Genomic DNA, 27,829 nt, shown 5'->3' with positions numbered 1-27,829 from the left:
TTTTTTCTCGGCGTCACACATTTCATTAAAGAAAACGCGAGACGAGTTTAGTAAGAAAAAGTGCATGAGACCAACAGGGACGCTTTCGTACTCTTCCAGATCTTTTTAGAAAATTTAAATCATAAGAAAAAAATGTGTTGTTGAAAATTGTGAAATAAATATATTTTTTTTCAAAATGTCGACCAACAACTCCGTATTGGAATACGGTCATACGAAGCAACGATTAGAAGAGGATGACGATTTACAGGACAATTTTAGAACAAAAAGTCAAATAAAACATAAAACATCAACGTCACTAATGTCAATTCCAAACGCGGTGAAGTTATCCATGCTGAACAGTGGATTCATTTCTATCAATAAATTCAGCAGTGCGGTTTATCTTTTAATTATTACATATCGTGAATTATGAGGTGATTATAATTTGTATTGAAAAATATTGTAGAAGATGAGGATGGAAAAGTGCTGTCATCCCTGCCAAAACGTGCCGTGCCGAAGGAAATGTTTTTAAAATTGTGTGAAGAAAGGAGAAAATTCCCAATTTTATATAAAGTCGAATTTCAGGTTTGCAAATTGTTATTTTTATTTTCTTAAATTTTTTTAGGGATTTTATTACATGCACATTCGGCTTTTGATATATAACACGAACCTATATAGTTGGGTAAGCATGGTTAGTTAAGCGTCGTCGGTATTTTACTGCGTTTTGTTCTAATTATAGCTTTTTTTAAAGAGAGTTCTCTCTCGAACAAGTACAAGGCCATCCGATTCATGTGTGGATGCGAATTCGTTGTATATTTGCGAGAGATTTGTGCAATTTTTTTTTCATTTTGCGAAAAAGAACAGGTTTTAAAAGATTTTGTTTAATCTCGGAATTACAGATAGCGACGAAGAATGAGAGTGGTAACACGACCAGACATGCCACCAAAGTTGCCAATAAGGAGAAAAATCAGAACCAAAAAGTCATTCCATGTCAGTCCATATAAATATATGTACTTTTCATTCATTTGTTTAGTAAAAAAAAATAATTTGATGATTGCGTACTGCTTCGATACATATGCAGACGACTACAACCGGGTCGTGTTGGATCCGACGAATCAAGAATTCAGCGGAGATTATGTCAATGCGAGCTATGTCGACGTAAGTTGGGATTTTATATAAGTGTAAAGTCGTGATTGAACAACAAGGTTTGTAAAATGCACAGAGCTTGCTTCGTCCAAATGCATACATTGTAGGTCAAGGTCCCAGTGAAACAACGGTCGGGGACTTTTGGTACGTAAAAAAATACGTTTTCCTAAGCAGTTGAAGGTTTGGAAATGTAATGTATGTGTAGCAAATTTTTATTTGTTACTCTAGGCGAATGGTCTGGCAAAAGAATGTGACGACGATAATCATGTTGACAAAAACTTTTGATTTCATTAAAGTGAGTGGTTTAATAAGGTTGGAGTTGATCATGTATGAAATAAATGAGGAAATATGTAAATGTGCAGGTGATGTGCATAAAATATTGGCCAGATTGGGATTCGAAACAGCCCGTGACGTATGGCGGAATTACGATTCAAATCGCTAAAGAAGAGCAGTTAGCATGTTTTGTTGTGAGGACGTTGATGATTAAACCGGAAGTGGGAGAGTTTGTAAGTTGGTGGAAATAGTGGGCGATTTTTTTAAGATTTGGCAAAGTGACTCGAGGGTTGTATGGTTTTTAGGAAGAAAGACAAGTTATGCAATTCCATTATACTGGTAAATTTTTATTTAGCTAAGCATAATTGGTCAATTTAATATCTTTTAATTATTTTGTAGAATGGCCAGTCCACACGTGTCCATTTTCCACAGCGTTATTAGATTTTAGGAGGAGGGTCAAACAGTTAATAGAGCATTTGAATTTAAAAGGGCAGGTCTTAATTCATTGCAGGTTAGTGAGTTTAATTGGCTAATTAACAATTGAATAATTAACTAATGCCACTGACTGATTACAGCGATGGAGGGGGAAGATCTGGTGTCTACTGCAGTATCGATGCAAATCTCGAATTATTAGAAGAAGACGGCGTTCTGGATGTTTTTGGCTATTTAAAAAAGTTAAGAATGAGCAGAAAGGGTTTAGTGGAAAACATTGTGAGCAAATACATAAATAAATAATTAATTAAATATAGGCTAATTTTTAACTATTATTTAATTTAGGACCAATTAAAATTTGTATATGACACATTAGAAGAATTTGTAATTTGTCGTAAAACGTGGTTTCCAGTTTCTGAGCTATCGCAAATTCTCAAGTCAAAATCCTTAAAAGATCCACATACGAAGATTAATGAATATCAGAGAGAATTTTTGGTATATGCGAGATTTACTCCTTGTCTCAACTTACCTCAAAAGTCTCACTTTGTCTCATTTTGTCTCAATTTAGTTAATATGCAAGCAAACTCCTCGTTTCTCTATTGGCGATTGTGCTGGTGGTCATCGTGGAGATAATCGAGACAAAAATAGGGATGTCCTTATCATTCCACGTGAGATTTTCTACTAATTTTTCTGTAAATTTTTAAAGCGATAAAAATCTCGTGTTTTTATTATTAGCTGACAACTTCCGGCCGTATTTGACATCGTTCCAAGGAAATTCATTCACGGATTATATCAACGCTGTCTTTGTGGATGTATTAATTTATTAGATTTCCGCTTTAATTAATGACACTTAACTTAAATTAACAATTTACATTAAAGGGATACCGTTGTGCCAGGGAGTACATCGTCACGGAATGGCCTTTACCAGATACGATAAGCTATTTGTGGTCACTCGTGTATGATTATGATGTCAGTGCTGTGGTCGTTTTAAGTAATCCAGATGCAAGCACGGTACAAATTGAATGATGTATTTATGTACATCATACTCAAAAGTTAATTTCAATGGACTAATTATTAACTTTTCACAGCAATTCCCTCATTTTTGGCCAGAGACGAGCCGATCAAAAAAATATGGACCAGTTTTTACAATTGATCACTTATCTCACAATCATTATCCCAATATTAAAAGCTGGGTGTTTCGAATCAATAAGAAAATCGTTAGTTTAACTGAGTTGATGGTATGTTAACTATATTTATCTAAATTAATATAACCAATATTTTAAAATTGTCTGATGAGAAATGAAATTTATGCAGGCTGGTGTAAAAGCTGATCCGAAAACATGTCAGTTATTTCAATTAACCTGTTGGCCTATGGAACAGAAAGTACCCATGAGCACAAACTCGCTGGTAAGTAATTTGGTGTCATACAATCTATGCTGGAACGCTAATTTTTTCCTGAATGTCATATATATATTTAGGTCGAGTTGATGAACATGGTTGAACGTTGGCGAGCTAGGACGGGTTATGGTCCAGTTGTGGTCGTTAGTCCGTAAGTTATTTTCTTTTTCGACATATGTAAAAATATAACAATTAAAACCGAACAATGTTCTGTAGTGATGGTCGAAGTAGATGTGGCGTTTATTGTGCGGCGAACGCTTGTATCGAACAAGTAATTTTATACGGTGAAGTTGACGTATTTACCGCCGTGAAAACCGTACGACGCCATCGACCACAAATGATTGAAAATATGGTAAATAAATTACACACAAAAAACAGTTCATTTAAAGCATTGCAAAATATATAGATATATATTTATATATTTTAAAAATAGACCGAGTACAAGTACTGCTACGACACAACTCTTCATTACGTTTTGCATTATTTGAACAAGGAAAATTTATCCAAAGAAAATTTAACTAAAGTGTAAAATAAATATTTCTCTTTCGTTCCCTTCTTATATAATAATTGTACTTGACTAATTAACTATTGTATGTATAACTTAATCTACTCGTTAATCATGATCTGACATCCGGAACCGACATGAACCATAATTTTCGATTTTAAATCTTCCACATTCATTTTAAGTCTTTCGAGGACGTCTGATAATTTTTCATTTTCTCCCTTTAACAATTTCACCTTGTCCTCCAATTTTGCGATTTTTTCAAGCTTGCGCTTTCTACAACGGCTCGCAGCCACACGGTTTCGTTGTCTTTTACGTTCCAGTTTGATTTTCTCTTGGGATTCCATATCAATCGGGTGGGAGGAGGAGTTCAGGTCGGGCTTGTAATCTTGACTGGTTGATGAACAAGAGGACGAATCCTGTTGTAATTGGGCCAAAGCGTCAACAAATCCTTTTGCATAGAGTTCCTGCTCTTCGGTCACCTATAGAAAAATGATAATGGCAAAATTAGCTAACTCTTCAATTATTGTACTAATTAGTCGAGTAATAGGGGACTTACGTTTTTTGGAAAAAACACTTGCGTCGGTGTCACAAGTGAATGTGGATTTGTAATAAATCTTTCTACATCGGGCGAGGCGAGTTTCAACTTTTGTACATCTGGCGATGACAAGAGGTCAGCCTTCGTTTGGTTTTTCAATAGTCTCGTACGTTTCGGGGGGAGGGGGGAATTTAGGTCTAGAGTCATCGAGGGGCGGTGATTATGTGCCACGGAGAGAGAACGTTTATTGCTATTCATCTGTACAAATTAATGAATAGATTAGAAACACAAATACACTTATTTGTTAAAAAGGCCATTATGCAATTATTTCTTACCTTTAATTCGTATCCAATTAGAGAAGAGAGAGGATTTCACAGGTACTCTTTGTTATTATGTTAATTTTTTAGTGTAGAAAGACCTTGAGAAATTACGCCAGTAAAAATTATCAATTCCAAACTTTGCCTATTTTAAAATCTATTTAATTAAAAGTGCACTTTCTCTTCGTTTCTTCACTAGGCAGAAATATTGCTGGATTTTCAAATATTTCGGACGACTAAAGCGAAAGGAAAACGTGCGATACTTTCTTTCAAGTGAGCCTCCTCGTCGGATGACTCAGAGTTTTTATTCTTTTATATGAATGGAGTTTATGTGGACGGATGTATGCATACGATTGTGTGGGCCTGGCTTAGCCGTCATTTTGTCGAATTTTCATTCGACAAAGGGCTCATGTCCAACCCCTCGTTTCGTCGGATTGGTCCATAGCGTGTAATGACGTAAGAATCGACGACGTCATTACTTTGAGTATGACATGCATATTATTATCTCGCGTTTAGTGTGGGTGCTATGCTATGCTGCTGTTAAAATGATATTATACTAGATTTAGGTACATTTGACTGCCAAAAGTAATGGTGATGCTTTCTTTGAATCCATTACACGAGATGAAATTAATGTTTGTTTTGCAGAGAGGAAATTGCATTCGGGGAAAGTACGGGAGTGACGATGACTCACCAATTTGTCCCGAATTTAAGCGTGTCTTTGTTGATGATAAACATTCGTGTTGAAGCAGATGTTGTAAACATGTGTGCATTTCTTTTTAGGTTTTAGTTCAAATATGAAGATACAAAACAATTTATTGCATAATAATGAGGTACTTCCTCTCTTTTAGTGAATATTTTTAGGTATAGAAGAAAAACTTACATGCGTATTTTAACAAATTATTGCATAATAAATCAAGGCAGCGTTTCTCCTTTGCTGATCTGAAATTACAAATTGTACATTGCAATCGACAGGCCACAAATTAAATCAACCACGATAAAAATAAAACTAACCCAAGCTTCCAAAACCTCAATTTTCCTCTCCAAACTTGTCAATTTTTCATTTAATTGGGCCAAACGGTAACGACAGCTGAGATCTATAAATGGGGCAATTCATCATTAAATAAATCCTTACAAATTGTACTTAATTAAACAAATGTTACCCTCATACCGAAACTATTTAAGAAATCTGCAATTCTTTTAATACTTCCCGAAATTACTTCGATATACTCCCGATTAGCCCAGTCTTGTTGGATCTGTTTTTGAAAATCTTCATTTATCGGAGGTCTAGGAACGATTTGTTGTTGTTGAGGGGGGTGATTTTGGTGATGTCCGCTCATATTGTTGGTGGGGGGATTGGGATTGTAATAATTTTGGTGGTGTTGACCGTGATGCGACATGCTTTCTAAAGGAAACAATTTTTATCGGAAATTTAACAATTTTTAACGAGAACAGATACAGAGCGAGAGACTGTCAGATGTTTCTCCTAAATAATAACGAACCGTCTGTCATCATCATCATAAACATTTCTCGTTCCCCTCTTCTCCACCACTTATTCTGTAACCGGCTACTCCCTCGTCGTCCTGCTCCAGTTCTACTATTTCATTTATGATGATTTTTGTTCATTTTATACAGACAGCAGACCCTAAAACGCTATGCTTGCTACTGCTTTTTGGATACACGAGCGACTAAAGTTTTGTGTATAATAAATGATGATGTTGAAGCGTATGAACTACTTCCTCTCTCCTGCTGCTGCCTGCTCTCTCTCCGGTTTTGGATTTTTGTTTGATTTCGCTACTGACTGCTACTGGAAGTTCTGCTACTGGCTGGAGAAGAGAAGACTCTCCGGTTTTTTCGTTTTATAAATTTTCGGTTAAAAATGCCGTATAAATAGAGTGAGAAGAGTGAGAGATTTGTGGAGAGAGAAAAAAAGACTGAAATTGTGACAGAGTTTCATATATTCTGGATAAATATTGCATCCGGCCTGACTGCACTGCGATGACAAAATTTAACTAATAGTTTTGTGGTTTGATTAACCTATTTCTTATCAGCTTAGCTTAGCTCCAGGAGGAGTGTACAGAAAAAATTGTGGTGGTGGGATTTTTTGTTGAGAAACAGAGGAAGTTGACAGTTTTTGAGTGAGAGAGACGCCAGACGAGGAAATTTCGTTTGCGTTATAAAATAAAACTCTGTTGTTTCTAATGTGCATTTAATGGGAGTAGTGTAAGTGAAGTAGGTTTAATTGGAGCATGTTTGGATCGTGGATATGAATATATAAATTAATTAGAGAACTGCGTACAATTAGAAAAGCGGAGCAGGAGAGTGGTTGCATAAAAAGGTGAGGAGAATCTCAAGTTGTAATTTGCAATACAAAAATTTCGTGTGAGAAATTTAGATTTCATATAAAATCGAATTATTGTGTATTGATTTAGAGTCTGCATGAAAGATAATACAACAATTCGCTTATAGTTTTATGGGCTAAAAATTTCATATAAGCTAATTCCAGATATTTGCATAATTGTTTACACAATTTGCAATTTCCTAAATAACAGCCACCAGAGTAGTGCCCCATCAATCAATCAAACCAATCCATCATATAAAATCATCAGCATCATCTCTTGAAATCAATATAGAAAAGGAATCTCGTGAACCACACCCAACAATCTCATCCCATATTTCTCATCATCATAAACAGAATGGAAGCGACAAGGAAACCAAGTCTTACCATGGACACGAGCAGTATCACGGCTGACCTCACGTTCACTGATGACCTCCCAGAAAATGAAGAGTCCTTCGTCGACGGACAAATCACCACCTCCTCCAAAATGACAAAAATCGCAGTCAGCTCCGGTCTCAAAAAGATGCCTTTTTACCAACGTAAGTAACTGCCCCCCCTTTTCTCTCAAGTTTTTGCTACAAAAAAATGAATTTTTTCTGAGACCCACTCGGTCTGTCGGCTCTCTTGTAGATTTTGTTCCTTTTTTTAACAAGAGTCGAATACAGCCGACTCTTCTGAAGATCAAGTTTTGGTTGCTGCTACTACTCAAATGCATATAGAGGGCTAGGGCTTAAAAGGGACAAAAAACAACATGCTCCATATAAATCCCAATACGGAGATCGACTTACTACGACTGTTGTTGCGTGTGACTGGTATAAGCTATCATAGGATTGCTCTATTCTCTGAGAAAATGTCTTTTTGGGTGTGTTGAGATTTTGATATTTGCTCATCAATTAAGAATATTGAATGAGGAAAATGTAGATTTTTAAAGTGAAATCAGATAATTCAAGGAGTTGATACAATGTTCCAATGTATAAATAGTAACGATTTGGTGGTGGGTAGTTTAGACAGGAAAAAGTTGATGGTCATCTACCCGGGTGGGATTTTGTTTACTAATACGCTTTATATTTACTACATACACGCGTTAAGAAGCGAGTTAACTGATAAGGTTTGTTTTTGCTTATTTTGCAGACCTCCGCCATCAATTAAGTGAACAATTAAAGTCATTGGAATCTCGATTGGAAGCTCAGTTACTTATAACGTCAGAATTGCAAGAGTACTTTAAGAAAAAATCGGAAATCGAGGCAGAATTTAGTAAAATGTTGGACAAAATGTACAAGGGGTGTGCCAACTGGAAGAGGTAGGGACAAATTATGATTAATTATTTAGTAGTTATTTATTAATTAAATTTTCTCTTGTAAATTGAGCAGGAAGGACTCGACCACTTGGACCCCCACGATGTTGAATTCATTAATGCTCAATTTTTTAAATGAGACTAAGAAGGAGGCAAAAGAGAGATTAGTTCTGAGCGAGATTTGTGGTTTGATTGTTAACAGACTTGGACTGATTTCGGAAGATTTAACTAGAATTTTCAAGCAGGTACTTAATCAATTGAGAAATTAAGATTTTATCAAAATTTGATATAAATACTGTAAAAATCACATTTTTTTAAATCATAGGTCATTCAAGTCTGCTCTGAGGGTCAGGAAGAGTTAGTGAAAGTGCTACAAGAATTATACCTCAGTTCCAAATCCTATCAAGGACAGAATATCGAATGGAAACAGGCCGAAGCGAAATTGAAGAATGCGGAAAATCAGAAAACTAAAGCGGAAAGTGGGCTTTCCAGGGAGAAAATTGATAAGAGCAAAAAATGTAAATCACTAGAAAAAGAGGTGCAAAAGGTGAGCACATAATTATTAATTAGGTGAATCAATAGTTTATTTAAATTGAGTATGTATCTACATTTTAGCGCCTTCGTAAAGCTACAGATGCAAAGTTTAAAGCTCTGAAAGCTAAAAATGAATACATACTTTGCATGGATGCCGCAAATGCAGCAGGTAATTGATATACTTTTTGAAATTAATTTTTAGCACGGAAAGGATGCATTTTGATTAATTTTGAATGTATATACTTAAACCTTAAATAATTTTTTAATTTCAGTCGAGAGTTTTTTCGTAGAAGATTTGAGTGATTTAATTGACGTGAGTTATTTAATTTAACTACATATGACTAATTAATAGTACAATTTTTGATGATTTACTTATAGTGCATGGACCTCGGGTATTATGAGTCCATTTCGACCTGTCTCAAACTCTACGCATATTCCGAAGAGATAAAGAAAGATTCTCTCGGGATTACGATTGATCAATTGAACAAAATTCTAACCTCACTGGACTCACGGGTCGACAAACAAAAGTTTCTTGAAGCGCACAATTCTGCTTTTGTTTTACCGAAAAAATTCGAATTTAACCAGTTCTTGACTGATCCAGAGGTGAGACATAAATACTAACTAAAACTTAATTAAAATTCGACACCGATGTAAATTGTCTTCATTTTCAGGAATCAATTACCTCACCACCCTCGCTCGAAACACCTCCTATTCTTCACGAGGAACTAGAGCAGCGCATGTATTTACTCGAGAGGAGATTAACCACGTTAAAAATCGAGTCAAACGAATTATGGAAAACTTTGGAAACTGCAGGTAAGGAGTAATTATTATAAACACAAAAGAAAATATATATATACAAAAAAGAAGGTAAGGATGTTTCTAGGGATTAAAAAAACAAATATAAAAAAAACGTAAATTCTACTCCGCCGTCTTGGGACCTAAATACACATCAACTGAAAACTTCTTCATCAGGTACATATGAATTATATCCCAAGACTTCTTATCTACAAATTTTGAATTGGTCTGCCTATTAATACAAAGAGGATGAGATTGGGCAGAGTAATCGTCTGGAGTTATACAATTTGTACAAGTATGTAACCCTAGAAGCTGTGCCCGGTACCATAATTCCATCTGCCCCAGCTTGTCTTATCTTTGTCTCTGCAACGAGTCGTTCTGCAGCATTGAGAGGGGGATATTTCCCCGTTATTATTTCCGGGGTGAGAGTAGTGAGATCAGATGCGGTCGATTGTTGCGATCCCATTTCCTCTTCTTCGTCGACTTCTCTTGCCAATCTGCAGAAAAGTTCTCGCAGTTTATTGTCCCCTATGTCTAAAATCATCAACCAGACATGTCACATACACTGCACTTAGCTATAATATAGAATGTAGTGTAGATAGTTTATTCACCTTCAGATTTATCCGACATCTTCTTAGTTGTGCCCAAGGTTTCGCCAATTTTCCACCAAATAGTTCCATCCTTATCCTTTCGTTCATTAATTTTCCTATCGACATAACCTCTGTATAGGGGGCAGGTAGGTGGACCTCTTGAGTATCTCGTACTTCCTTCCATTTGAACCATTTTCCACTCTCGCTTCGTTTCCGGTTCCTCCTCCTCATCATCATCATTCGAGTCCACTTTAAGAAATCTGACAAAATTTTGGATAAGCAAAGAATCTCCTACCTTGATTTTCACTAATTTGGCTAATTACCTAAAACTTGTCAATTCCTCCTCCTGAGCTTCATCGTCATCCTTCCCGGCAGCATCGCCATCCTTCTTCTTTTTGGGCGTTTTTGCTTTGCTACTGGTGGGAGTGGTTGCTTTCCGTTTGGACGATGTTGATGGCGTTGCTTGTTTCCGAGTATTTGAGAAAGTAGGCGGATTGACGATATCATCATCATCCGAACAATCACTCATCATTCACCTTAATAATGATAACAGAAGGACAATCAATTTGAAAATCATGTGATAGTAATATGAGAACAGACTAACAGTAATAATAATGTCACACATGATAAGTACTTACGTTTAATCAATAATTTATTGGTTGAAAATTTCATAAAAAATAATACTACTTGATGAGAGGGATGAAGATTCTTTCTCTTTTTCAAATCGCTTTGCTCATTATGATAATTGGGGAATATTGAGAATTTACTACATAATTCTGATTTCTTTGTCAAAAACGGCAGAGTCAACTCTTTTAAATTTAATTGATGAAAACTGGTCCTGTAACGTCGTCAGAGAGTGGTTCGCAGTGGGTGGGATCGCAAACAATGCCCTCTTGCAGGATGGAAAAGAGGGGAACTTTAAAAATCGAAGTGACCGAGTGGAAACGGATCAGTTTCATATTAACGTAATTGTCTAAGAATTGTAATATTTCTTAATTTAAAAAACTCATCTTAATATTTTTCTTTTTAAATTGCTCAGAAATATCGCGACTGGATGATTTCCACATCAAGGGTGTCCCGACTAGATGCAAAATTTGACCATATAAAAACCGCTCTGGGTGTAAAACGTTCCTCGACCATTTCAGATGACGATATAAACTCTTCCGAAAAAATGAAACGACGTAAACGAATCGGACAGCGGATTAGTTCAAGTTGTAAATTATTCGGGGGATCAATCGAAGAGTATTTGGAAGTCAACAAGTGCGATATTCCACTAATTGTCAAGTCATGCGTCAGAGTCGTCAATCTTTTTGGGATGCATCATCAGGGCATCTTTAGGGTTTCGGGGAGTCAAGGTACATGGATTAAAGTTTAAAGTTTAGTTTATTATTAGGTTGGCCTCTTTGAAATTGGAAAAATGATAACAATTTTTTTCCATAGTGGAAATTAATAATTTCCGGGATGCTTTTGAACGGGGAGAGGATCCACTGTGTGAATTGACGGATGCGTAAGTATAGTTTGTATTTTGTAAGATAATTAATTATGTAATTAATTTTTTATTTAATAATTACTTTAATAATTTAGGAGCGATATCAATTCCGTGGCAAGTTTGCTCAAGTTATACTTGAGAGAATTAAGGGAACCAATTTTTCCTCTAGTGTTTTTCGACTATTTTATGGAAGTTGCTCGTAAGTGGTTACACTTCTAACAATTACAACAAATGTAACTTCAAATATTTATGAATTTCGGATAACATTTAAATATAGAATTGGACGATGATAAAATATTTGTACAACGGATGCGAGATTTGGTCACGAAAAGTATTCCACGGCCAGTTTTTATCGTACTGAGATATTTGTTCCATTTTTTGAACCAGTAAGACAACTAATGATATAAAAATTGTGAGTGGACAAATAACTAGATTACTAATTAAATTATACAATGTAGTCTGAGTGAGTACAACGAAGAAAACATGATGGACCCGTATAATATCGCAAGTAAGAAACCTCTTTCACTAAAAATTATTCATCTAAAAAAACTATATAATGAAGATTTCCCATGTTTATAAATATTTCTTTTTACAGTCTGTTTCGGTCCAACGCTAGTCCCAGTTCCAGATGACAAGGACCAAGTTCAATTTCAAAATTTGGTTAATGAACTAATCAAGAACGTAATTGTTTTTGCACATGAGATTTTTACAAACGAATGTGGAGGAGAACTTTATCGCAAGTATTGGTGAGTGAGTATGATAATTATGTTTTACATTTGAAATATATTTATATTTTATTTGTAGTGACGATGCGACGACATCCTGTTCGACATCGACGCCTGGAGGGGGTCACTCCTCTTCCCACCGTGCCATAATGACCTTTAGTCAATGTGGGTCAGGCAATTCGACCACGACGGATGACGAGTCCTCCTCTACGACGGAGGAGCTTTCTTTGAATGCTGTAGCCCTCTACGAGTTTAAAGCCAGATCGGGTAGAGAGCTAGACTTGAAGAAGGGGCAGAGGTTGAGACTTGTGACACGAGTTAGTGGAGATTGGTGGAAGGGGTTCATCGTTAGTAAGGGCGGAGGTGGCGGGGATGAAGCGTCAAGTAATGGAGGGAACGATACAATTGGACTGATTCCGCATAAATATATTACGGTTGAAGGGATGGAAAACAGTTACCATAAACATGGCGCAAGGGGGTGCGTAAATTAAATTAATATAAATTAAATATGATTTGACAAGTTAGATAATTTAGGGTTGCTCTTGAAATGATTTTTACAGATCCTCCTCCACCACTCCACCGTTGCATGCGAAAAAATTATCAATATCCGACCCACCGCTGACTCCTACTGAATTTTCCGCTTCTCAGAATAAACCACCGAAATATACAAAACTCGACCAACATGATGATGACCAAACCAAACCAACCTCAACAACTACGAATAATAATCATCATAATAATCACAATAACGAGACCACATCCAGTTCTACAAATAATAAGCGTTCCTCATTAGAGACGAAATTTACCCCTGATCTAGTCTTGGATCTCCCTTCGACTTCATCTTCCTCTTCTTCGTCAAATTCTTCCACCACCTCCTCCACGACAACCGTGACCACTTCCGCAATGATAAATACTACCACACCCCCTTTGAAAGTACTAACATCCCAAAACTCTATCGACAACGACTCCTCCCCCTCATCATCTTCGGACGAGTCGGAAGTAACGATCGTGACGGGAGCAGAAGTATTCGCAAAACAAAATCAATGCACGCTGAAAAAGATTTCAACCATTTCAAACGTTTCCACGGGGAAACCAAAAGTTATGGCGAAACCAAAATTACCCAAAAGCGTGGCAGTGAAGGAAGAGGCGGAAGAAGAGCATCGAGTGCACAGAGAGGAAGATGAGGAAGACTGATAAGATTATGTAGTTTACTAAAATAGTTGCATTTTTTCACTATTACAACTAAAAAAATTATAAAATAGAAAAAGTTTTGTTAGTTATTTCGGAGCGTGTTTTTGAGATGAATTAAATAAGAGTGAGAGAGAGAGAGAGAGATTTCTTACTTGCTACTTTACCCGAGTGTTGTGTGCTCTTCTTTTTGTAGTCGTAGTCCGGGTCCGGGTTTTTCGGTGGATTCCGGGTTGACGTCACTCAGAGAAAGAGAAGTAGTAAATATTTATATGCGTGCATATACCTGTGGGAAAGTGAGAATCTCCACTTTTCTGGGCGTGTTCTTTTTTCCAAGATAAAGTTTTCCAAATGAAATAGATACGGAAGGAAGGTGAAGGTGAGTGAGAAATGCGGTGGGTGTACTTGCTGCCGTGGGTGGTGGTGGTGGCGTCGTTGGGAATGGGGGTGGCCATAGTGGATGGATCAGAATTGTCTATTCACATAGCAGGCTTCTTCCCAATGGGGTTGAACGTCAGCGAGGGTGCGGTGGGGAGAGGTAACTCATTTTTAAATGCAATAACGCAAAAGATGATGGGTTATTAATTAATTTTTCTTTTAAAATCCTATGAAACAGGCGTCCTCCCCGCAGTAAAATTAGCACTGTTTCACATCAATAACGACAAAAAGATTTTGAAAGATGTGAAATTACATATTACATGGAATAATACACAGGTGACTTGACTAAATTTTTTAGGAGTTAGAATTTGTTAAGTAATTAATGTGGATTTTTATCTAGTGTTCCGCTGCGGATGGGATGAAAGCAGTACGTTTGAAATTTTAATTCGCATCATAGCGTTTGTTTTTAGGCAGGCAGAAGTTTCAATATTTGCAACATTTTTCTTTAGTTCTTTGACATGATGGACCAGCCTCCGATGAAATATATGCTATTTGGAGACGCATGCACCTCTGTCACCGATCCCATAGCCAAAGCGGTATGTCTTTTTGTTTAACCAAAGACATCAAAATAATTTACACAAGTTTTAAGTCTTTGATTACTAAATTGCAGAGCAAACACTGGAAAATTGTTCAACTCAGTTACGCAGATATGCATCCCATGTTTTCAAAAAAGAATTTTCCAAATTTGTATAGAATTGTCCCTTCTGAGAATGAGTTTAATGAACCGAGGATCGAACTTTTAAGGAAATTTAACTGGACCAAGGTGGGAACTTTATATCAAAACAAGCCACGCTACTCATTAGGTAAATTCATAACTTTTATCAAATTTTTATTTTTATTTATAAATTTATTCGCTAACCGATCTGGGTTTCTCTAATCGTAAAATCCGAATCTTAAAAAAATTTTTAGCTCACAACCAACTCGTGGCGGACTTGGAAACCATAGGGGTCGAAGTTGTGGCTGCCCAGTCGTTTTCGGACGACATTCATTATCAGATGGCCAAACTCAAGGAAAAAGATGTCCGAATTATACTCGGAAATTTTAACGAGACCTGGGCACGGAGGATTTTCTGTGAAGCTTTTCATGAGAAATTGTATGGGAGGAAGTACCAATGGCTTATTGTGGCTGCATACACTACGCGTAAGTTTAAGAGGACTTAAGACTTCTTTTTTAAGAGAAAGGATGTGATTTAAAATCTTGCGATATGTGTAATTAGATTGGTGGAGAAAGAGGGATGTCAATTGTACCGTTGAAGAGGTTGAAACTGCGCTAAAAGGGGCAATCTTAATGGATTTAAATCCGCTTAGTACAAGTCAAAATGTTACGGTCTCCGGAATGGTAAGATCTTTACCCTAAACTCTAAAGCAAATTAGCGTTGAAATAATATAATCGAATTAATTTAAAAATAGACCGCCCTCCAATATGAGGAACTCTACAAAATAGTAAACCTAGGAGAATACTCTCGCTTTCATGGGTACGCTTACGACGGAATTTGGGCCATAGCACTCGCTTTGCATAATATTAGCAAGTATATTAATTCTGGGGAGGGAGGGGGTGGAGGAACTAGGAAACATCAAATATTGAAAAACTTTGAGTATCATAACGACATGTGGGAGAGAGCATTTCTTAATGCAATGGAGGATACGTTTTTCATTGGGGTCACGGTTAGGATAATAATTTACCATTTTTTTCCAAAATTGTCAAATGTTTTAAATACAATTTTTAACTAAAAATCCAACGAATTAGGGTCCCGTCCGTTTCAGAGATAATGGAAGAAAAGGAACCGTGATGATTAAACAATTTCAAGCGTTCAACACGGTCAATGCGGAAGTTAAAGGTGTGTTTTGCAGTGTTATTATTATCTGATAAGAATTAAGAACTATTAAAATTTTCAGTTGGTGAATTCGACGGTGTGACACAACAAATGAATCTCGCTAAAGGATTGAATATTGTTTGGAATGGAAAAAATCCACCGAAAGATAGAACGATTCAAATTATTGAGCATACACGAGTTAATCAGGTAAGATGACCCCTTGATTTAATTTACAGTAAAATTTAATTAATAATTCGTTAAAATATTAAAGGTGCTCTACTTTTGCTTGGCGTCTTTGGCGGGGCTTGGATTTCTTTTGGCCGGATTTTTCCTAGCGGTCAATATTTCGTTCCGGAATCAACGCTATATTAAAATGTCGTCCCCTTATCTGAACAATCTCATAATTATTGGATGCATTTTCACCTACTTGTCGGTCATTTTACTCGGATTGGATTCGAAACATACTTCAGTCGATACTTTTCCTTATGTTTGCACTGCAAGAGGTAAACTACTTTAAATTGCCCTCGACATTTTTTCCAATCAGTTGGATAACTGAAACTTTTTGATAAATGGGTTTGAATTGCTAGTAAATAAATACTACTCTTAAAATTTTTATAGCGTGGGCTTTGATGGCTGGATTTTCAATGTCATTCGGATCTATGTTTTCAAAAACTTGGCGTGTGCACTCAATCTTTACGAATGTAAAGTTGAACAAAAAAGTTATCAAAGACATGCAGCTCTTCATCGTCGTAGGAATTCTGCTCGGTTTGGACGTTGTTTTACTCACCAGTTGGCATTTTATCGACCCCATGTACCGCACCACGAAAAAGTTGGAGCCATATGTTTCTGGGTCGAATGAGGATATTGAAATTATTCCGGAAAATGAGTATTGCAAGAGTCACTACATGAGCTATTTTATGGGCATAATTTACGCCTATAAAGGTTTGCTAATGGTGAGTTACTATGTATGAACTGTTTTTCAATCTTGTGATCTTTTTCAGTTTTTGATATGTTTGAAAAGTTTGTAAAATGTTGCCTTCTTGAGAAGTCATAGTGGTTTTTACCTGTGTTTTATGATTTTCTTAGATGTTTGGGTGTTTTTTGGCGTGGGAAACCCGTCATGTATCCATCCCTGCCCTCAACGATTCCAAATATATCGGAATGTCAGTCTACAACTGTGTCATGATGTGTGTTCTTGGTGAGAAATTAACTGGTTAATTGTTGAAACTCAGTAATTAATTGATAAAAAAATAATTCTGTTCAGGTGCTCCTCTTTCTCATGTGCTATCCGACCAACAAGACGCCGGTTTCTTAATCATTTCCGGTTTCATCATTTTCTGCACGACTGCAACCCTTTGTCTGGTTTTCATCCCGAAAATTGTTGAGCTTCGACGGAATCCAAAGGGCACGGTGGAAAAGAGATTGCGTGCCGCGACGCTGCTAAAACCAGCATCCTCCTCCCATTCTTCGCACCACAATCCCTCATACAACAATCAACCTTCAATGACGAACATGTCAAACCGAAGAGCATCTGCGGCATCCGTGTACGAAACAGAGTTGAAAACTGCAAAACAGCACAATTTAAAAATACGGAAACAAATTAGAGAAATTGATAATGAGATTCAAGCTATTGCCAAATTACTCGGGAAAGATGATAAAGATGTGCAGGTGAGGGGGGTCAGAATAAGGAAATTATAGATTTTTAAGATTATTTTAAATTTGAAATTGGTTTTTGTTTAGAAAATACTCCAAGACGTTTATAGTTTGGTGGCTCCAAAAAGTGAGGTGCTCAAAAAGGAGGGTAAGAAAAACGTTTTGATATTATTTTGGTTTTTTAATACGAGTTTGACTAATGTGGTTTTTTGTGGTTGTGGTTTGTGTGTGTGTGTTTCAACTAATAATAACAGACACTGATGTCTCCTCCCTCTACTCATTGAATTCCGAGGGGGGCGGAGATGTGTTTGACTATGATGACGAAGATGAGGACGAAGAAGAAGAGGAGGATGTGCCAAAGTATTATTGATATTATATTTTAGGATTGATTTTTAATTTCGTTGAGTTAATTAACTTATGCAATTTTACAGAAAAAAGTACCCCGGAATAGCTGCAGGATTGGCGGGTACGTTACACCCCCATTTTACTAAAATTGTTTGCATATCTGATATCACATACCACATTGATATTGGAAACTAAATTTATGCTCTTAATTTTGCAGGCCTCTCCGTTGTAAATGTTCCCCATTGGTCTTCTACATTAACCAAAACACTAATAAATACTGAAACTAGCCAAATCGCACCCACAACCACATCCCTTAAACAAGACAGCACAATTTTACCCCCTGTTTTATCCACAACCCCAAAAGCAGAGATAATCAGTGAGAAATCACCCATAAAACGCTTAAATTCCAAATCCCTGTATGAAATCAATACCCTGACGGAAGAAGTCAATTACGATAAGTTGAAGAAATCCTCCTCCTTTGACGAACTGCCTCCCAAAAAATCTCCCTCCGCCTCAAAAACCACGGAGGACGAGGAAATGTGGAAACTGATGCTCCAAAAGGAACAAAGTCGATACATTCAGCGCAATTACAAACAAAACTCGATTGGTGCTTATGGCGAAAAAGTTGTGGTGGACAAATGTCTCAAAGTCTTCAATGGTGGCAGCGTCGGTGGGGGAGAAATTTTCATTAATGGTAATTTCAACATTTTAAACTTCGGGTTTAAAACTTATTTTTCTGTTCTCACTAATTAATCATTTTCCCATAAATTAGGTAATCACGGCAATCACAATACTCAACAACTTCCCCCCAATCTGTCAACAAGTCCCCCCATGCTTCACAATCAAATACCCACACCGGCCGCATTTCCACAAAAGTTGTCCACCCGCTCATACTCTGTCCCGTAAGTATTATTAACAATAACAATTTATGTTACAAATAAGTTTGTTAATAATTACTTACCTGTGCTGCCCTAGACGTCGCTTGAACGATAAGCACTACCCATCACAACTGCACATAAACTCTAGTCAGATTTCCTCCTCGTCCACGGAGATAAATTTGGACGTCTCGCTGCTCCCCATTTTCCACAAGTTGCTCTCGGAACAGCAGCGATCTCTGAGAACGGAACGCTTATCTTTGCGGGATAAAGAGAAGCAGAGACAGCGTCATCGGAAATTCATGACTTCTTGTCCCAACATTATGATCAAATGTGATATCGTGGAATACTTGTAGATCACACAAGATAGCTTTATTTGACTAGATAACTGCTTACAAGTGTAATATTGCATTATAGGCAGTGGGGATGATGGAGGGGGTGTGGTTTTTATATATTAATTAATTAATAAAATAATTCTCAATCTTTCTTCTTTTCGGAAGATACGTCAGGAGACGGAGTGGGAGAGCTCGGAGTTGGTTTCTGAGTTGCGGATGAAGGGCTAGACCCTGGTGATCCACCAAACGCACTGTGAAATTTGCAATATTAGCATATAAAAATGTGCATATGTGAAGAGACAGAAAGGAATTATAGCATTTACCGAGTAATAGCATCTGCCAATCCACCCATGCATAGAGCGCAGAAAATATTTTCAAAGGGGGCGAACGGATCGTGGATTCCCAAAAGGATTGAGGAGATCTGAAATTATTTACATTTATTGTATCAACTAAAGCAAAAAATAATTTGCATGTGTTTCAATTTAAAGTAGCGAGACCTTGAAGTAGACGAAAAAGACGACGATTCCAAAGTAGAGAAGTGAGTGAGGTGCCGAGATGAATTCGGTTTTCTTATCCAATAAGAAAATGAGTGATGCGGCGATACAAGCTTTCGTGGGGCTAAAGAAAGTGGTGGTTTTAAATTATTATTTTTTTAATTTTTGGTTAATTTAACTAGGTGACTTACAAGGAAGGCTGAAGAATTTCGATAGCTCCCGGAGTCCATACCCCTCGTAATAATCGTTCAAAGATTTTACAGAATCCTGCCCCATTTCCTTTGATGGTTCCAATTATGAGGGCGATAAGATATCCGCTTGGGTAGATTTTCAATGAGTGAGTTACTCCATCGTAGACTTTCTTAACTCTGTGGGGCAATTAATTAATTTACTCATTACTGTCAAATTCATTAATTAGGCCGAAGAAGATTACCTGTAAATCTCTTTGAGAACGGAAAAGGTGAGTTTGACGGGAAGAAATTTGGATATTTTATAACCAGCGTCGAATGGGCAATAGAATATCACGTACCACACGGCAGTGTAAAGTAACAAGTGCTGGTTGGATTTCAAAGGACTTAAAACTGGTTCCCCTAAAAATAACGAGGCCAACATTCCACTGAAATAGTTAATCATTTGGACAGTTAGATTTGGTTGGATTGATGAAAGCAAGCATTGTGGATCATATCATTTAATACCCAGCAAATATTTCGAAAATACAGCATATCCATGTGGTCAAAGGGTGGCGGCGAGAAAAGGGGTGGGTATCTGAAATTTCCAGATAATACAATTATAATTTTGTTTCCAAATTTCTTAAATGAAAATACTATAAAAAACTCACTGGCCCCCAGATCCTCTCTGACATGGAGACAACAAAGGACGGCGTGAGCAATATCAAAATACGGGAACATTTTTAACTTCGTCACCTGGTTCGCCACCCTAAAAGAAATGTATTTTATTTTAACCGCATCAGAAATTAATTTCTAAAAATTACTTACTCCAAAAACATTTCGGGATCCATTTTGACCAATTAAAAATTAAAACCAGGAACACCAGTGATGACGAAGAGAGAGTGTCTGAAGACACACTGGTTATTTTTAGATGTTGGTATTTTTAACAACAAGCAAACGACGTTCGGAAGCTGGGTTCTCTCGAGTTCGAGACGAGACTTTTGGCAGTGGATCTACTTACAATATGAAAAGTATATAAAAGAATGCCTGGCTGGGTTCGTAATTATTTTATACCACGACAATAGGGCTGTGAAGGTATATACATTATCAAAGAGATACGCCACACCGGTATTTGCATACAGATCGTATTTTTTTAAGGATGGAATTTGACTCGACAGATGAGATAACAAAAAGCACTCGACTAGTCTAGAGATGATCATATGGGAAAAGTGACACTGCCTGCGCTTCTTTTTTTGCGAGATCACAAATCACATATATGAATGAATACAAACCGATATGATTTTGTGTTTACTATTGCGTTTTTACTGCTAAATATTCGACCGAGCATTTAGTGTGTGGATGCGTTACGGGTGTTAGGATTATATAATTTGCTCACCTTGAACTCGTTCTCTCCCAAATTATTATATAATCTTTCCTTCCTCCATTAATTACATATTAATTAAATATTTTAAAATGCTTCTCCCCCTGGTCCTTAAAACTCGCCCTACGTCGTCCTTAATATTTTCCTCTCTTCAGAGAAGCCTGTCAACCACGAGTGTACGACATGGTGCAAAATTCTATAATTCAGCCGAGGAAGCTGTAAAGGACATTCCAGACGGATCCAAATTGCTCGTAGGAGGTTAGTTTATGGTTTAGCACGAGATATTGTTAATTAGTGTAATTAACTAATCATGTTTTTTTGGATTAATTGAAAGGATTTGGACTATGTGGGATTCCTGAATATTTGATATCCGCCCTGTTGAAGTCGCAAGTGAAAAACTTGACCGTGGTGAGCAACAATGCCGGTGTGGACAATTTCGGTCTGGGTCTCCTCCTTAAACAGAAACAGATCAAGAGAATGATTGCGAGCTATGTGGGCGAAAATGCAGAGTTCGAGAGACAATTTCTCAGCGGAGAGTTAGAAGTGGAATTGACTCCTCAAGTAAATTAATATTCTAGTAAATTAGGAATTACTCAGCTAAACGTAAATTTAATGTTATTTAAGGGAACTTTGGCGGAGCGGATTCGTGCAGGAGGAGCAGGAATACCAGCATTTTTTACCCCAACTGCATTCGGAACGTTGATCCATGAAGGAGGAGCTCCCATCAAATATACAAAAGATGGCAAGGTTTGTAAACTAAACTTTATTCGCTCACAAATTTCATGAAAATCTTTTAATTTATGATTAATATTGTTGTAGATTGAAATTTTCTCGGACCAACGTGAAGCTCGAGAGTACGATGGGCGTGGCTATATTTTGGAAGAAGCGATCAAAGGAGATTTCAGTTTAGTTAAAGCGTGGAAAGCGGATAAACAAGGAAATTTGATTTTTAGGTAGTACACTTATTTTAATTCACTCCAATTTTACTAAATTTAATGCTTAAACATTTTTCTTAGAAAAACCGCTCGAAATTTCAATCCACCAATTTGTAAAGCCTCCCAGATTACGATTGCCGAAGTTGAAGAAATCGTAGAAGTGGACTCCATCCCCCCAGAAGATATCCACGTCCCCTCCGTCTATGTCCAACGCGTCGTTTTAGGAAAAGACTATCAAAAACGTATTGAGAAACGTACAACGAGAAAGCGTGATCCTGCACCAGTCTCAGCTTCCGCTTCAACGGCAAACCCAGCTAAAAAGGTTCGCGAACAAATTGCACGTCGTGCCGCGTTGGAATTTAAGGATGGAATGTATGCCAATTTGGGTATTGGGATGCCAATGTTATCCTCTAATTTTATCCCGGAGGGGATCACGGTTCATCTTCAATCAGAAAATGGAGTTTTGGGCTTGGGACCGTTTCCATATGAGGGAGAGGAGGATCCAGATTTGATCAATGCTGGGAAAGAAACCGTTACCGTATTGCCAGGAGCAAGCTATTTCGGATCAGAAGAAAGTTTTGCAATGATAAGAGGGTAGATTTTGTATTGACTTTTTTGGGAAGTGAATTTCTAAATTTTTGCAATAAAATTGTAGTGGTCACATCGACTTGACGATCCTTGGGGCGATGCAAGTCTCACAATATGGTGATTTAGCAAATTGGATGATTCCTGGCAAGTTAGTCAAGGGGATGGGTGGCGCTATGGACTTGGGTCAGTTATCCATACATTAAACACCATTGCTTGTAATTATGTAGTTTTATATTTGATATTTGTGTAGTGAGTGCGGGTGGAAAAACCAAAGTGATCGTTACAATGGAACATACAGCCAAAGGGGGAGTTCACAAAATTTTGCCCAAATGCAATTTACCATTAACGGGAAAGGGATGTGTCGACATGATCATTACAGAGAAGGTTTGTGAACTAATAACACTTGATTTATATAATAAAGTGGTGTAATTAATAAGTATATTTCCAATTAGTGCGTGTTCACCGTGGACGCAGAGAAAGGTTTGACATTAACTGAGCTAGCGGAGGGTGTAACTCTCCAAGAAATTGTGGATGGAACGGGATGTGAGTTCGCCGTTGTGGATGAATTGAAACCAATGAGACAAAGTCAAGCGGGTTAAAAAGTTAATTAAGTGACCAGAAATTTATTTTTTTCAATAGTAAAATAGAATAAAACAAATCTTCAAGTTGTTCAAAACGTAAGATATTTCACTAGTTGGCAAGATTTACTATTTGGTTTGTTAAAACAACTATTCAAATTGATCATAATGCTTCATGTATGATAGGAAAACGTTCCAAAGCACAGTGAACGTGTTGACGTATAAAACGCGATAGTGGGCAGGGACAAAGTAGAAATTTATTAGCTGACATGGGGGCCACAAGATCCAATCCACCTAAAGAATTTTAATTTTGTTTTGTTTAATCTGTGAAAATTAAAAGTTAAATTCTCTTACCAAGTAAACATAAGGGAATTTATTCTTAAATTCTTCGCAACTCCTCCCCCAGGATTTCCCCTCCAAGAGCGCCAACGGTATAAAAAATAGAACACTAAACATTGGACAAGCTATAACTTGGTCGAGTAGAATTTTCTTTGAGATCATTTTAAAACTTTTTCCAGGATAATGAATGTCTAAATATTTGTAAAAATAATAATGTGGTGGCGATTCCAGTAGTCCAACAGCTGCAATCCGACCTGATTAATTATTAAAAGTTGATTAATAATTCTCCATTTAATTAATCAGTACAAAATCATCTTACCCAATCTATGAGTGTCCAACTCTTTTCCATGAACGCCACGCCAAGATTCTATTTTTTGTTCGATAAAATCCCCCACAATAAACAGCCCTGCACCCGAGATCGTGTTTACAGTCAGTGGGTGTTTCGAAAACAGGGTTCGGAAGAAGGTGGGCAGCATTGCGAAAATATATAAGGGACGGTTTCTTAAGATAAGCCAATATCCATGTCATGTGGAAATTGAGTCACATGGAGATATTTTTTTCATTGATGATGAAAGGTCTGACTTTAAAGAGTGCTCATTCCCGCTGGAAGACCGGCTACCCCGCTTTATATTCACTCATTCATTCCATTTTTACTCTGCTGACTAATAAGTTGCGTGAATTGAAAGATAATTATTAGCAGTGGTGCGTGTTCTAAAAGTAAATATTTACCTCCGGAATTAACCACTCCATTGAAAATGAGCAACAGTCACACCCAAAGTAATGTGTCCTCTTCGGGTGACGTGGAGACGGGGAAAGATCAAGTGACGACGACGACAAGCAACGAGGACATTATCAACAACACGACGAACTTCAATAATAATAATTCAAACAATGACTCCTCGTCGAGTAGCAGTTGCAGCAATTCGGAGGAAGATAGCTCCAGCAATGGTTCGTTTAATGTTATGGTCGTTGCAAAATTTTCTAGGAATTTGTATAAATTTAATTTAATTTCTTTATAAAATTACAGATCCCACCACATCGTCCTCGACGACTACACCCACTCCACCACCTTCATCCTCATCTATTCTCCGCCCCTCCATCCTTCTCCGACCAGCTTCCTTCTCATCTTCCACCACAGCTCCAAAAATTACGATAACTCCAACTTTAGAGCTGCCAAAGCCGAGTAGTGGAGGCATGTCGTTTTTACGACCGAGTAAACTTTTGGTTAAAGATAATCCAACCACACCTCCAATTCCATCTTCATCTTCATCGTCTTCAGCCACAGGAGGGGAACAGAAACCAACGTTTGTCCCGTTTACCAAGGATTCTAATTCTGTCAATGGGGAGAGCAAAGGGGAAGACGACAAAGAAGGAGGAGGAGCTGCAGGAAGTTCTGGAAGTGGGGGTGGTGGAAAGGGAGAATTTTTATTTGGAGAGAAATTAGAAGATCGTGTTAGCAGTAGTCAACCATCGGATAGAAAAAGGAAAGTTAGTAATGGAGGGTGTGGTACTGCCGCGAGCAGCAGTGTGGGATGTGACGGAGATGAGGCAGAAGATCAACCGACTGCGAGTAAAATTCCTGCCTTAGAAGATGTTGATGTTAGCACGGGGGAAGAAGGGGAAATTAACGTTATCCAGGTGAGTAGGACCAATTGGCGTTGTTTATGTTTAGCTCGAGTCAAGTCAGGGCTTGTGCCCGTCTTGTCTGACCGTCTATTTATTACGCTCGTAAAACGCATCCTATCGATTTGAAATTTAATACATGTATGTAGTAAATGAGGAGTTAAAAAGAGATTTTTCAAATTTATCGAATGAAGCTGAAATTTTCCATGCATGCGATTATGGGAATATTTTTGGCGATTATGATAGCGGACAAAAGTAGTTGGGTCATTTGACAAAAGTGTAGAAGCGGACTCTGGCCCTGACTCGGGCTAACTAAATCGATATACATAATGTAGATTATTTAAGTCAAGCTTAAATTTTCCGTAGGTCCCTTGTCGACTGTATAATTTTGACCCCTCTACAACAAATTGGACTGAACGAGTATCACGTGGTGTACTTCGGCTAAATGACACTGATACCACCAATTCTCGCCTAATCGTCCGCACCCAAGGATCACTGCGGCTGATGTTGAACACTAAAGTTTTCAATGGAATGGTGGTGGAGAGGCCGAACGATAAAAGTGTCAAATTCACAGCAGTCGATATTCAAGACGAAGCCAGCATGGGTGGCGTCAAAGTCTTTCTTGTTATGGTGAGGTTATTTTATTATTTCGATATAAAATTAGTAAACGGTAACGATAACAAATTTTTCACACAGGGTTCCTACACGGACATGGAATCGTTATTCAACGCCATGCAACATAGACTTCGAAGATTTAATCAGCAGTAACAAAAAACTTCAATTAATTATAATAAACTCTAATTAAGGAATCCCCCCCGGCAAGGGCAACTCGATTATTGAGACAGTGGACCTGCAAATAAAACATTATTTTGCAGGTTAAAAAGCATGTTTTTTTTCATTTTATGAAATTGTTTTTCTATAAATTAGAATAAAATTTATAAAAAATAATTAACCTTTGGTAATTCCACTTTATCGAGATGTATCCTTTTAACGATTCCTAATTCTTCTGAAGGCTCATGGACAATGAGCATACCATCGGAGGAGCAAGTGTAGACGGATCCAATCGTATGGAAAACTCCTTGAATCGCTTTGGAGTGAATGAGCGGATAGCACCGTTCGATTTTAAATAAAGGTAAATTGATTAGATATAAATTCCCACGAATGTCGCCCACGTAGAAATACGGAAGTGTGTTGGATGCATTGGTTTTAGCGTACGAAATGGATTTTGGATATATTTTTGGACAATTGGGTAATTGAGGGAGGCAAACTGTTGATAATGCTGTTTTATCTTGTCGTAGATCGTGGAGGACTAGACGATTATCTTCACCGGCTGAGACGATTTTATCAGTTTCGAGTCCTATGGAGAGCACCGAACGTTTATGAACCTTGTAGGTTTTTATCATCGCTTGTGAACGGATGTCGTAAAGGTGAATCCGAGAATTGAATGACCCAATGGCCAAAAGATTCGATTGCGAACTAAGGCACAAGTTGGGGGAGCTTGTTCTGTTAGAGAGGAATTTCTTGCATGAGTTATTATAAAAATTATATTTGTGTGGTAAAACTTACTTGACCACATCTATTTCGTTCATAGTTTGAATATCCCAAAATTTCACGAATCCATCCCATCCAGCAGAAACCAAAGTTTCTTGTTGATTCATTGTCGTTAAATCCCAAATCCATCCAGTATGCGAATTTTGTTTGGAATGGGTTACTTCACTGTGTGGGATGGACGATGGGTTTTCGATACACGAATCAATATTTATTATACTAATAGAACGGTCACGGGAACCTGATGCTAACATGCAGTTGCCTACAATGAAAATTGTAGATTTTTGATTACAAATTGGCCAAAGTGGTGATTAGTGTAGGTAGAGCTACCTTTGAAGAGGAGGACGGAATCCACGCAGGCAATATGTGGAGTTAACACGAGACAAGAATTATTACTTTGTGACCAGAGATGAACAGTTTCTTCTCGTTTTACGGAAGCAGATCGATGCAAGGTGGGAGAAATGACAGACGAGGAAATATCTACTGGAGGAAATTTTCCTGGCCATAATTTCCGAGCACGAATTTCCCATGTTTTCTCATTTGATAGGATTTTATGGAAACTATTAAAAAAAATTAAACATGGAATTAGATGACTTCAAATTTTAATTTAAGTGCTTAGAGAAAGACAAGCTGTACTTACTGTTTTGATACCAATGATAACGAATGGACGAGTGTGGGGGCGGGGATGAAGGTCGTTATGTGAAGGAGGATCTGTTCAGTTATTTATTATTAAAACTTTGGAGACATTATGAATATGAATTTTATACACATACCTCAACAGGTAGAGTGTCCAGCGTCCAATCTGGAGCCTCTTCCTCAGTCAATGATGGTGGGGATGAGGACATGGTTTTAATCTCAAAGCTAATTATTTATAAAACGACAATTATTAGCGAGAGAAATTTAGAGAAATTAAAAAAGTTTAGAATTTTGGACTCGATTTTAATTTAACTGCAAATTACGATCTACATAACTCGTCAAGCCAACCAAATTATGGAAATGATCGCAGAATTTTAAAAACAATGACCTGCTGATTACTGACTCGTCTCTATTTGGTCCTGAATGAAACCACTCTCACTTTTTATTTCAGGAAGCAAAAATCCATCTCAGCCACCACATCTGCCACCTATCAAGCAAATTCACTCGCACAAATCCACCACCAAACACTAATACTTTTATCTACTCCAT

The 27,829-nt window shown here is 37.3% G+C and overlaps 11 protein-coding genes across 16 annotated transcripts; 5 read left to right on the top strand and 6 right to left on the bottom strand.

Moving 5' to 3' along the window:
- The first annotated feature begins 46 nt into the window (after positions 1–46).
- LOC110859844 (receptor-type tyrosine-protein phosphatase kappa) lies at positions 47–3,782 on the top strand. Its single transcript, XM_022108850.2, has 19 exons — positions 47–368; positions 443–561; positions 876–966; positions 1,058–1,134; positions 1,199–1,266; positions 1,351–1,417; positions 1,485–1,628; positions 1,701–1,734; positions 1,795–1,906; positions 1,971–2,106; positions 2,173–2,322; positions 2,396–2,495; positions 2,563–2,639; positions 2,707–2,838; positions 2,916–3,065; positions 3,142–3,234; positions 3,306–3,376; positions 3,442–3,577; positions 3,659–3,782. The coding sequence occupies exons 1-19, from the start codon at positions 176–178 to the stop codon at positions 3,752–3,754; spliced, it is 2,046 nt and encodes a 681-aa protein (XP_021964542.1). The 5' UTR covers positions 47–175; the 3' UTR covers positions 3,755–3,782.
- Positions 3,608–4,882, bottom strand: LOC110859845 (transcription factor AP-1). The gene is made up of 3 exons (XM_022108851.2): positions 4,601–4,882; positions 4,287–4,523; positions 3,608–4,209 (listed from the first exon to the last, which is right to left on the bottom strand). Exons 2-3 carry the CDS (start codon positions 4,521–4,523, stop codon positions 3,832–3,834), a joined length of 615 nt encoding a protein of 204 aa, XP_021964543.1. The 5' UTR covers positions 4,601–4,882; the 3' UTR covers positions 3,608–3,831.
- A 479-nt stretch (positions 4,883–5,361) lies between these two features.
- Positions 5,362–6,303, bottom strand: LOC110860046 (probable protein BRICK1-A). Its single transcript, XM_035859787.1, has 4 exons — positions 6,082–6,303; positions 5,751–5,984; positions 5,594–5,676; positions 5,362–5,521 (listed from the first exon to the last, which is right to left on the bottom strand). Exons 1-4 carry the CDS (start codon positions 6,104–6,106, stop codon positions 5,495–5,497), a joined length of 369 nt encoding a protein of 122 aa, XP_035715680.1. The 5' UTR covers positions 6,107–6,303; the 3' UTR covers positions 5,362–5,494.
- A 90-nt stretch (positions 6,304–6,393) lies between these two features.
- Positions 6,394–13,698, top strand: LOC110860044 (SLIT-ROBO Rho GTPase-activating protein 1). 4 transcript variants are annotated; one of them, XM_022109104.2, is made up of 18 exons: positions 6,394–6,917; positions 7,275–7,456; positions 8,049–8,217; positions 8,288–8,456; positions 8,537–8,758; positions 8,827–8,914; positions 9,018–9,058; positions 9,124–9,348; positions 9,417–9,558; positions 10,932–11,095; positions 11,170–11,485; positions 11,571–11,637; positions 11,715–11,818; positions 11,897–12,005; positions 12,078–12,127; positions 12,215–12,365; positions 12,424–12,822; positions 12,905–13,698. In XM_022109104.2, exons 2-18 carry the CDS (start codon positions 7,276–7,278, stop codon positions 13,536–13,538), a joined length of 3,231 nt encoding a protein of 1,076 aa, XP_021964796.2. In that variant the 5' UTR covers positions 6,394–6,917; position 7,275; the 3' UTR covers positions 13,539–13,698. The 4 variants fall into 4 exon arrangements, with proteins under 4 accessions (XP_021964796.2, XP_035715670.1, XP_035715671.1 ...); XM_035859777.1 differs by having other exon boundaries at positions 7,213–7,456; XM_035859778.1 differs by having other exon boundaries at positions 7,132–7,456.
- LOC110860045 lies at positions 9,554–10,872 on the bottom strand. The gene is made up of 4 exons (XM_022109105.2): positions 10,769–10,872; positions 10,454–10,666; positions 10,152–10,390; positions 9,554–10,074 (listed from the first exon to the last, which is right to left on the bottom strand). The coding sequence occupies exons 2-4, from the start codon at positions 10,660–10,662 to the stop codon at positions 9,776–9,778; spliced, it is 747 nt and encodes a 248-aa protein (XP_021964797.1). The 5' UTR covers positions 10,663–10,666; positions 10,769–10,872; the 3' UTR covers positions 9,554–9,775.
- Positions 13,699–13,774: 76 nt separating the features above from the next.
- Positions 13,775–19,142, top strand: LOC110859908 (gamma-aminobutyric acid type B receptor subunit 2). Its single transcript, XM_022108939.2, has 20 exons — positions 13,775–14,070; positions 14,149–14,246; positions 14,311–14,337; positions 14,420–14,506; positions 14,581–14,773; positions 14,880–15,110; positions 15,187–15,308; positions 15,380–15,634; positions 15,717–15,807; positions 15,866–15,990; positions 16,055–16,286; positions 16,402–16,736; positions 16,870–16,981; positions 17,048–17,451; positions 17,524–17,584; positions 17,691–17,796; positions 17,868–17,902; positions 17,999–18,475; positions 18,554–18,683; positions 18,757–19,142. The coding sequence occupies exons 1-20, from the start codon at positions 13,923–13,925 to the stop codon at positions 19,010–19,012; spliced, it is 3,525 nt and encodes a 1,174-aa protein (XP_021964631.2). The 5' UTR covers positions 13,775–13,922; the 3' UTR covers positions 19,013–19,142.
- LOC110859906 (trimeric intracellular cation channel type 1B.1) lies at positions 19,007–20,658 on the bottom strand. The gene is made up of 8 exons (XM_022108937.2): positions 20,481–20,658; positions 20,324–20,421; positions 20,181–20,250; positions 19,919–20,101; positions 19,677–19,853; positions 19,489–19,609; positions 19,315–19,412; positions 19,007–19,242 (listed from the first exon to the last, which is right to left on the bottom strand). Exons 1-8 carry the CDS (start codon positions 20,501–20,503, stop codon positions 19,134–19,136), a joined length of 879 nt encoding a protein of 292 aa, XP_021964629.1. The 5' UTR covers positions 20,504–20,658; the 3' UTR covers positions 19,007–19,133.
- Positions 20,659–20,976: 318 nt separating this feature from the next.
- Positions 20,977–23,237, top strand: LOC110859903 (succinyl-CoA:3-ketoacid coenzyme A transferase 1, mitochondrial). The gene is made up of 8 exons (XM_022108934.2): positions 20,977–21,291; positions 21,368–21,594; positions 21,658–21,780; positions 21,853–21,986; positions 22,050–22,562; positions 22,624–22,739; positions 22,807–22,940; positions 23,009–23,237. Exons 1-8 carry the CDS (start codon positions 21,126–21,128, stop codon positions 23,153–23,155), a joined length of 1,560 nt encoding a protein of 519 aa, XP_021964626.1. The 5' UTR covers positions 20,977–21,125; the 3' UTR covers positions 23,156–23,237.
- LOC110859907 (mpv17-like protein 2) lies at positions 23,191–24,081 on the bottom strand. The gene is made up of 3 exons (XM_022108938.2): positions 23,793–24,081; positions 23,489–23,727; positions 23,191–23,428 (listed from the first exon to the last, which is right to left on the bottom strand). The coding sequence occupies exons 1-3, from the start codon at positions 23,947–23,949 to the stop codon at positions 23,285–23,287; spliced, it is 540 nt and encodes a 179-aa protein (XP_021964630.1). The 5' UTR covers positions 23,950–24,081; the 3' UTR covers positions 23,191–23,284.
- Positions 24,082–24,091: 10 nt separating this feature from the next.
- Positions 24,092–25,887, top strand: LOC110859905 (ran-binding protein 3). Its single transcript, XM_022108936.2, has 4 exons — positions 24,092–24,421; positions 24,501–25,111; positions 25,463–25,726; positions 25,793–25,887. The coding sequence occupies exons 1-4, from the start codon at positions 24,229–24,231 to the stop codon at positions 25,862–25,864; spliced, it is 1,140 nt and encodes a 379-aa protein (XP_021964628.1). The 5' UTR covers positions 24,092–24,228; the 3' UTR covers positions 25,865–25,887.
- Positions 25,792–27,792, bottom strand: LOC110859904 (F-box/WD repeat-containing protein 9). Of its 3 annotated transcripts, none has more exons than XM_022108935.2 (7): positions 27,669–27,792; positions 27,418–27,505; positions 27,285–27,355; positions 26,975–27,204; positions 26,663–26,906; positions 26,050–26,599; positions 25,792–25,946 (listed from the first exon to the last, which is right to left on the bottom strand). In XM_022108935.2, the coding sequence occupies exons 2-7, from the start codon at positions 27,487–27,489 to the stop codon at positions 25,878–25,880; spliced, it is 1,236 nt and encodes a 411-aa protein (XP_021964627.1). In that variant the 5' UTR covers positions 27,490–27,505; positions 27,669–27,792; the 3' UTR covers positions 25,792–25,877. The 3 variants fall into 3 exon arrangements, with proteins under 3 accessions (XP_021964627.1, XP_035715678.1, XP_035715677.1); XM_035859785.1 differs by having other exon boundaries at positions 27,616–27,710; XM_035859784.1 differs by having other exon boundaries at positions 27,418–27,680.
- Positions 27,793–27,829: the final 37 nt, after the last annotated feature.

Source organism: Folsomia candida, unplaced genomic scaffold (assembly GCF_002217175.1).
Source record: "Folsomia candida strain VU population unplaced genomic scaffold, ASM221717v1 Fcan01_Sc028, whole genome shotgun sequence".
NCBI classification, from domain to species: Eukaryota; Metazoa; Arthropoda; class Collembola; order Entomobryomorpha; family Isotomidae; genus Folsomia; species Folsomia candida.
The sequence above is the reverse complement of the archived record's forward strand: the minus strand, read 5'-3'. Positions and strand labels throughout refer to the sequence as shown.

Excerpts from the sequence above, each read along its gene's own strand:
- LOC110859844 (XM_022108850.2), top strand. The coding sequence starts at position 176 with ATGTCGACCAACAACTCCGTATTGGAATACGGTCATACGAAGCAACGA. Across the intron at positions 1,135-1,198 it reads TCAATGCGAGCTATGTCGAC|AGCTTGCTTCGTCCAAATGC; the intron begins GTAAGTTGGGAT and ends TAAAATGCACAG. Across the intron at positions 2,640-2,706 it reads TCAACGCTGTCTTTGTGGAT|GGATACCGTTGTGCCAGGGA; the intron begins GTATTAATTTAT and ends TTTACATTAAAG.
- LOC110859845 (XM_022108851.2), bottom strand. The coding sequence starts at position 4,523 with ATGAATAGCAATAAACGTTCTCTCTCCGTGGCACATAATCACCGCCCC. Across the intron at positions 4,210-4,286 it reads AAGTGTTTTTTCCAAAAAAC|GTGACCGAAGAGCAGGAACT; the intron begins GTAAGTCCCCTA and ends ATTTTTCTATAG.
- LOC110860046 (XM_035859787.1), bottom strand. The coding sequence starts at position 6,106 with ATGTTTATGATGATGATGACAGACG. Across the intron at positions 5,677-5,750 it reads AGATTTCTTAAATAGTTTCG|ATCTCAGCTGTCGTTACCGT; the intron begins GTATGAGGGTAA and ends CCCCATTTATAG. Across the intron at positions 5,522-5,593 it reads TTGAGGTTTTGGAAGCTTGG|ATCAGCAAAGGAGAAACGCT; the intron begins GTTAGTTTTATT and ends TTGTAATTTCAG.
- LOC110860044 (XM_022109104.2), top strand. The coding sequence starts at position 7,276 with ATGGAAGCGACAAGGAAACCAAGTCTTACCATGGACACGAGCAGTATC. Across the intron at positions 9,349-9,416 it reads AGTTCTTGACTGATCCAGAG|GAATCAATTACCTCACCACC; the intron begins GTGAGACATAAA and ends CTTCATTTTCAG. Across the intron at positions 12,006-12,077 it reads TTGTTCCATTTTTTGAACCA|TCTGAGTGAGTACAACGAAG; the intron begins GTAAGACAACTA and ends TATACAATGTAG.
- LOC110860045 (XM_022109105.2), bottom strand. The coding sequence starts at position 10,662 with ATGATGAGTGATTGTTCGGATGATGATGATATCGTCAATCCGCCTACT. Across the intron at positions 10,391-10,453 it reads GAGGAATTGACAAGTTTTAG|ATTTCTTAAAGTGGACTCGA; the intron begins GTAATTAGCCAA and ends AAATTTTGTCAG. Across the intron at positions 10,075-10,151 it reads GATGTCGGATAAATCTGAAG|ACATAGGGGACAATAAACTG; the intron begins GTGAATAAACTA and ends TGATGATTTTAG.
- LOC110859908 (XM_022108939.2), top strand. The coding sequence starts at position 13,923 with ATGCGGTGGGTGTACTTGCTGCCGTGGGTGGTGGTGGTGGCGTCGTTG. Across the intron at positions 15,111-15,186 it reads TGTGGCTGCATACACTACGC|ATTGGTGGAGAAAGAGGGAT; the intron begins GTAAGTTTAAGA and ends ATGTGTAATTAG. Across the intron at positions 17,903-17,998 it reads AATAGCTGCAGGATTGGCGG|GCCTCTCCGTTGTAAATGTT; the intron begins GTACGTTACACC and ends TTAATTTTGCAG.
- LOC110859906 (XM_022108937.2), bottom strand. The coding sequence starts at position 20,503 with ATGGATCCCGAAATGTTTTTGGA. Across the intron at positions 20,102-20,180 it reads ATTTTCGAAATATTTGCTGG|TGGAATGTTGGCCTCGTTAT; the intron begins GTATTAAATGAT and ends TAACTATTTCAG. Across the intron at positions 19,413-19,488 it reads TCTTTTTCGTCTACTTCAAG|ATCTCCTCAATCCTTTTGGG; the intron begins GTCTCGCTACTT and ends AAATAATTTCAG.
- LOC110859903 (XM_022108934.2), top strand. The coding sequence starts at position 21,126 with ATGCTTCTCCCCCTGGTCCTTAAAACTCGCCCTACGTCGTCCTTAATA. Across the intron at positions 22,563-22,623 it reads AGTTTTGCAATGATAAGAGG|TGGTCACATCGACTTGACGA; the intron begins GTAGATTTTGTA and ends ATAAAATTGTAG. Across the intron at positions 22,941-23,008 it reads ACATGATCATTACAGAGAAG|TGCGTGTTCACCGTGGACGC; the intron begins GTTTGTGAACTA and ends ATTTCCAATTAG.
- LOC110859907 (XM_022108938.2), bottom strand. The coding sequence starts at position 23,949 with ATGCTGCCCACCTTCTTCCGAACCCTGTTTTCGAAACACCCACTGACT. Across the intron at positions 23,728-23,792 it reads GTTGGACACTCATAGATTGG|GTCGGATTGCAGCTGTTGGA; the intron begins GTAAGATGATTT and ends ATAATTAATCAG. Across the intron at positions 23,429-23,488 it reads AATTCCCTTATGTTTACTTG|GTGGATTGGATCTTGTGGCC; the intron begins GTAAGAGAATTT and ends AAAATTCTTTAG.
- LOC110859905 (XM_022108936.2), top strand. The coding sequence starts at position 24,229 with ATGAGCAACAGTCACACCCAAAGTAATGTGTCCTCTTCGGGTGACGTG. Across the intron at positions 25,112-25,462 it reads GGGAAATTAACGTTATCCAG|GTCCCTTGTCGACTGTATAA; the intron begins GTGAGTAGGACC and ends AATTTTCCGTAG. Across the intron at positions 25,727-25,792 it reads TCAAAGTCTTTCTTGTTATG|GGTTCCTACACGGACATGGA; the intron begins GTGAGGTTATTT and ends TTTTTCACACAG.
- LOC110859904 (XM_022108935.2), bottom strand. The coding sequence starts at position 27,489 with ATGTCCTCATCCCCACCATCATTGACTGAGGAAGAGGCTCCAGATTGG. Across the intron at positions 27,205-27,284 it reads TTATCATTGGTATCAAAACA|TTTCCATAAAATCCTATCAA; the intron begins GTAAGTACAGCT and ends TTTTTTTAATAG. Across the intron at positions 26,600-26,662 it reads AACGAAATAGATGTGGTCAA|AACAAGCTCCCCCAACTTGT; the intron begins GTAAGTTTTACC and ends CCTCTCTAACAG.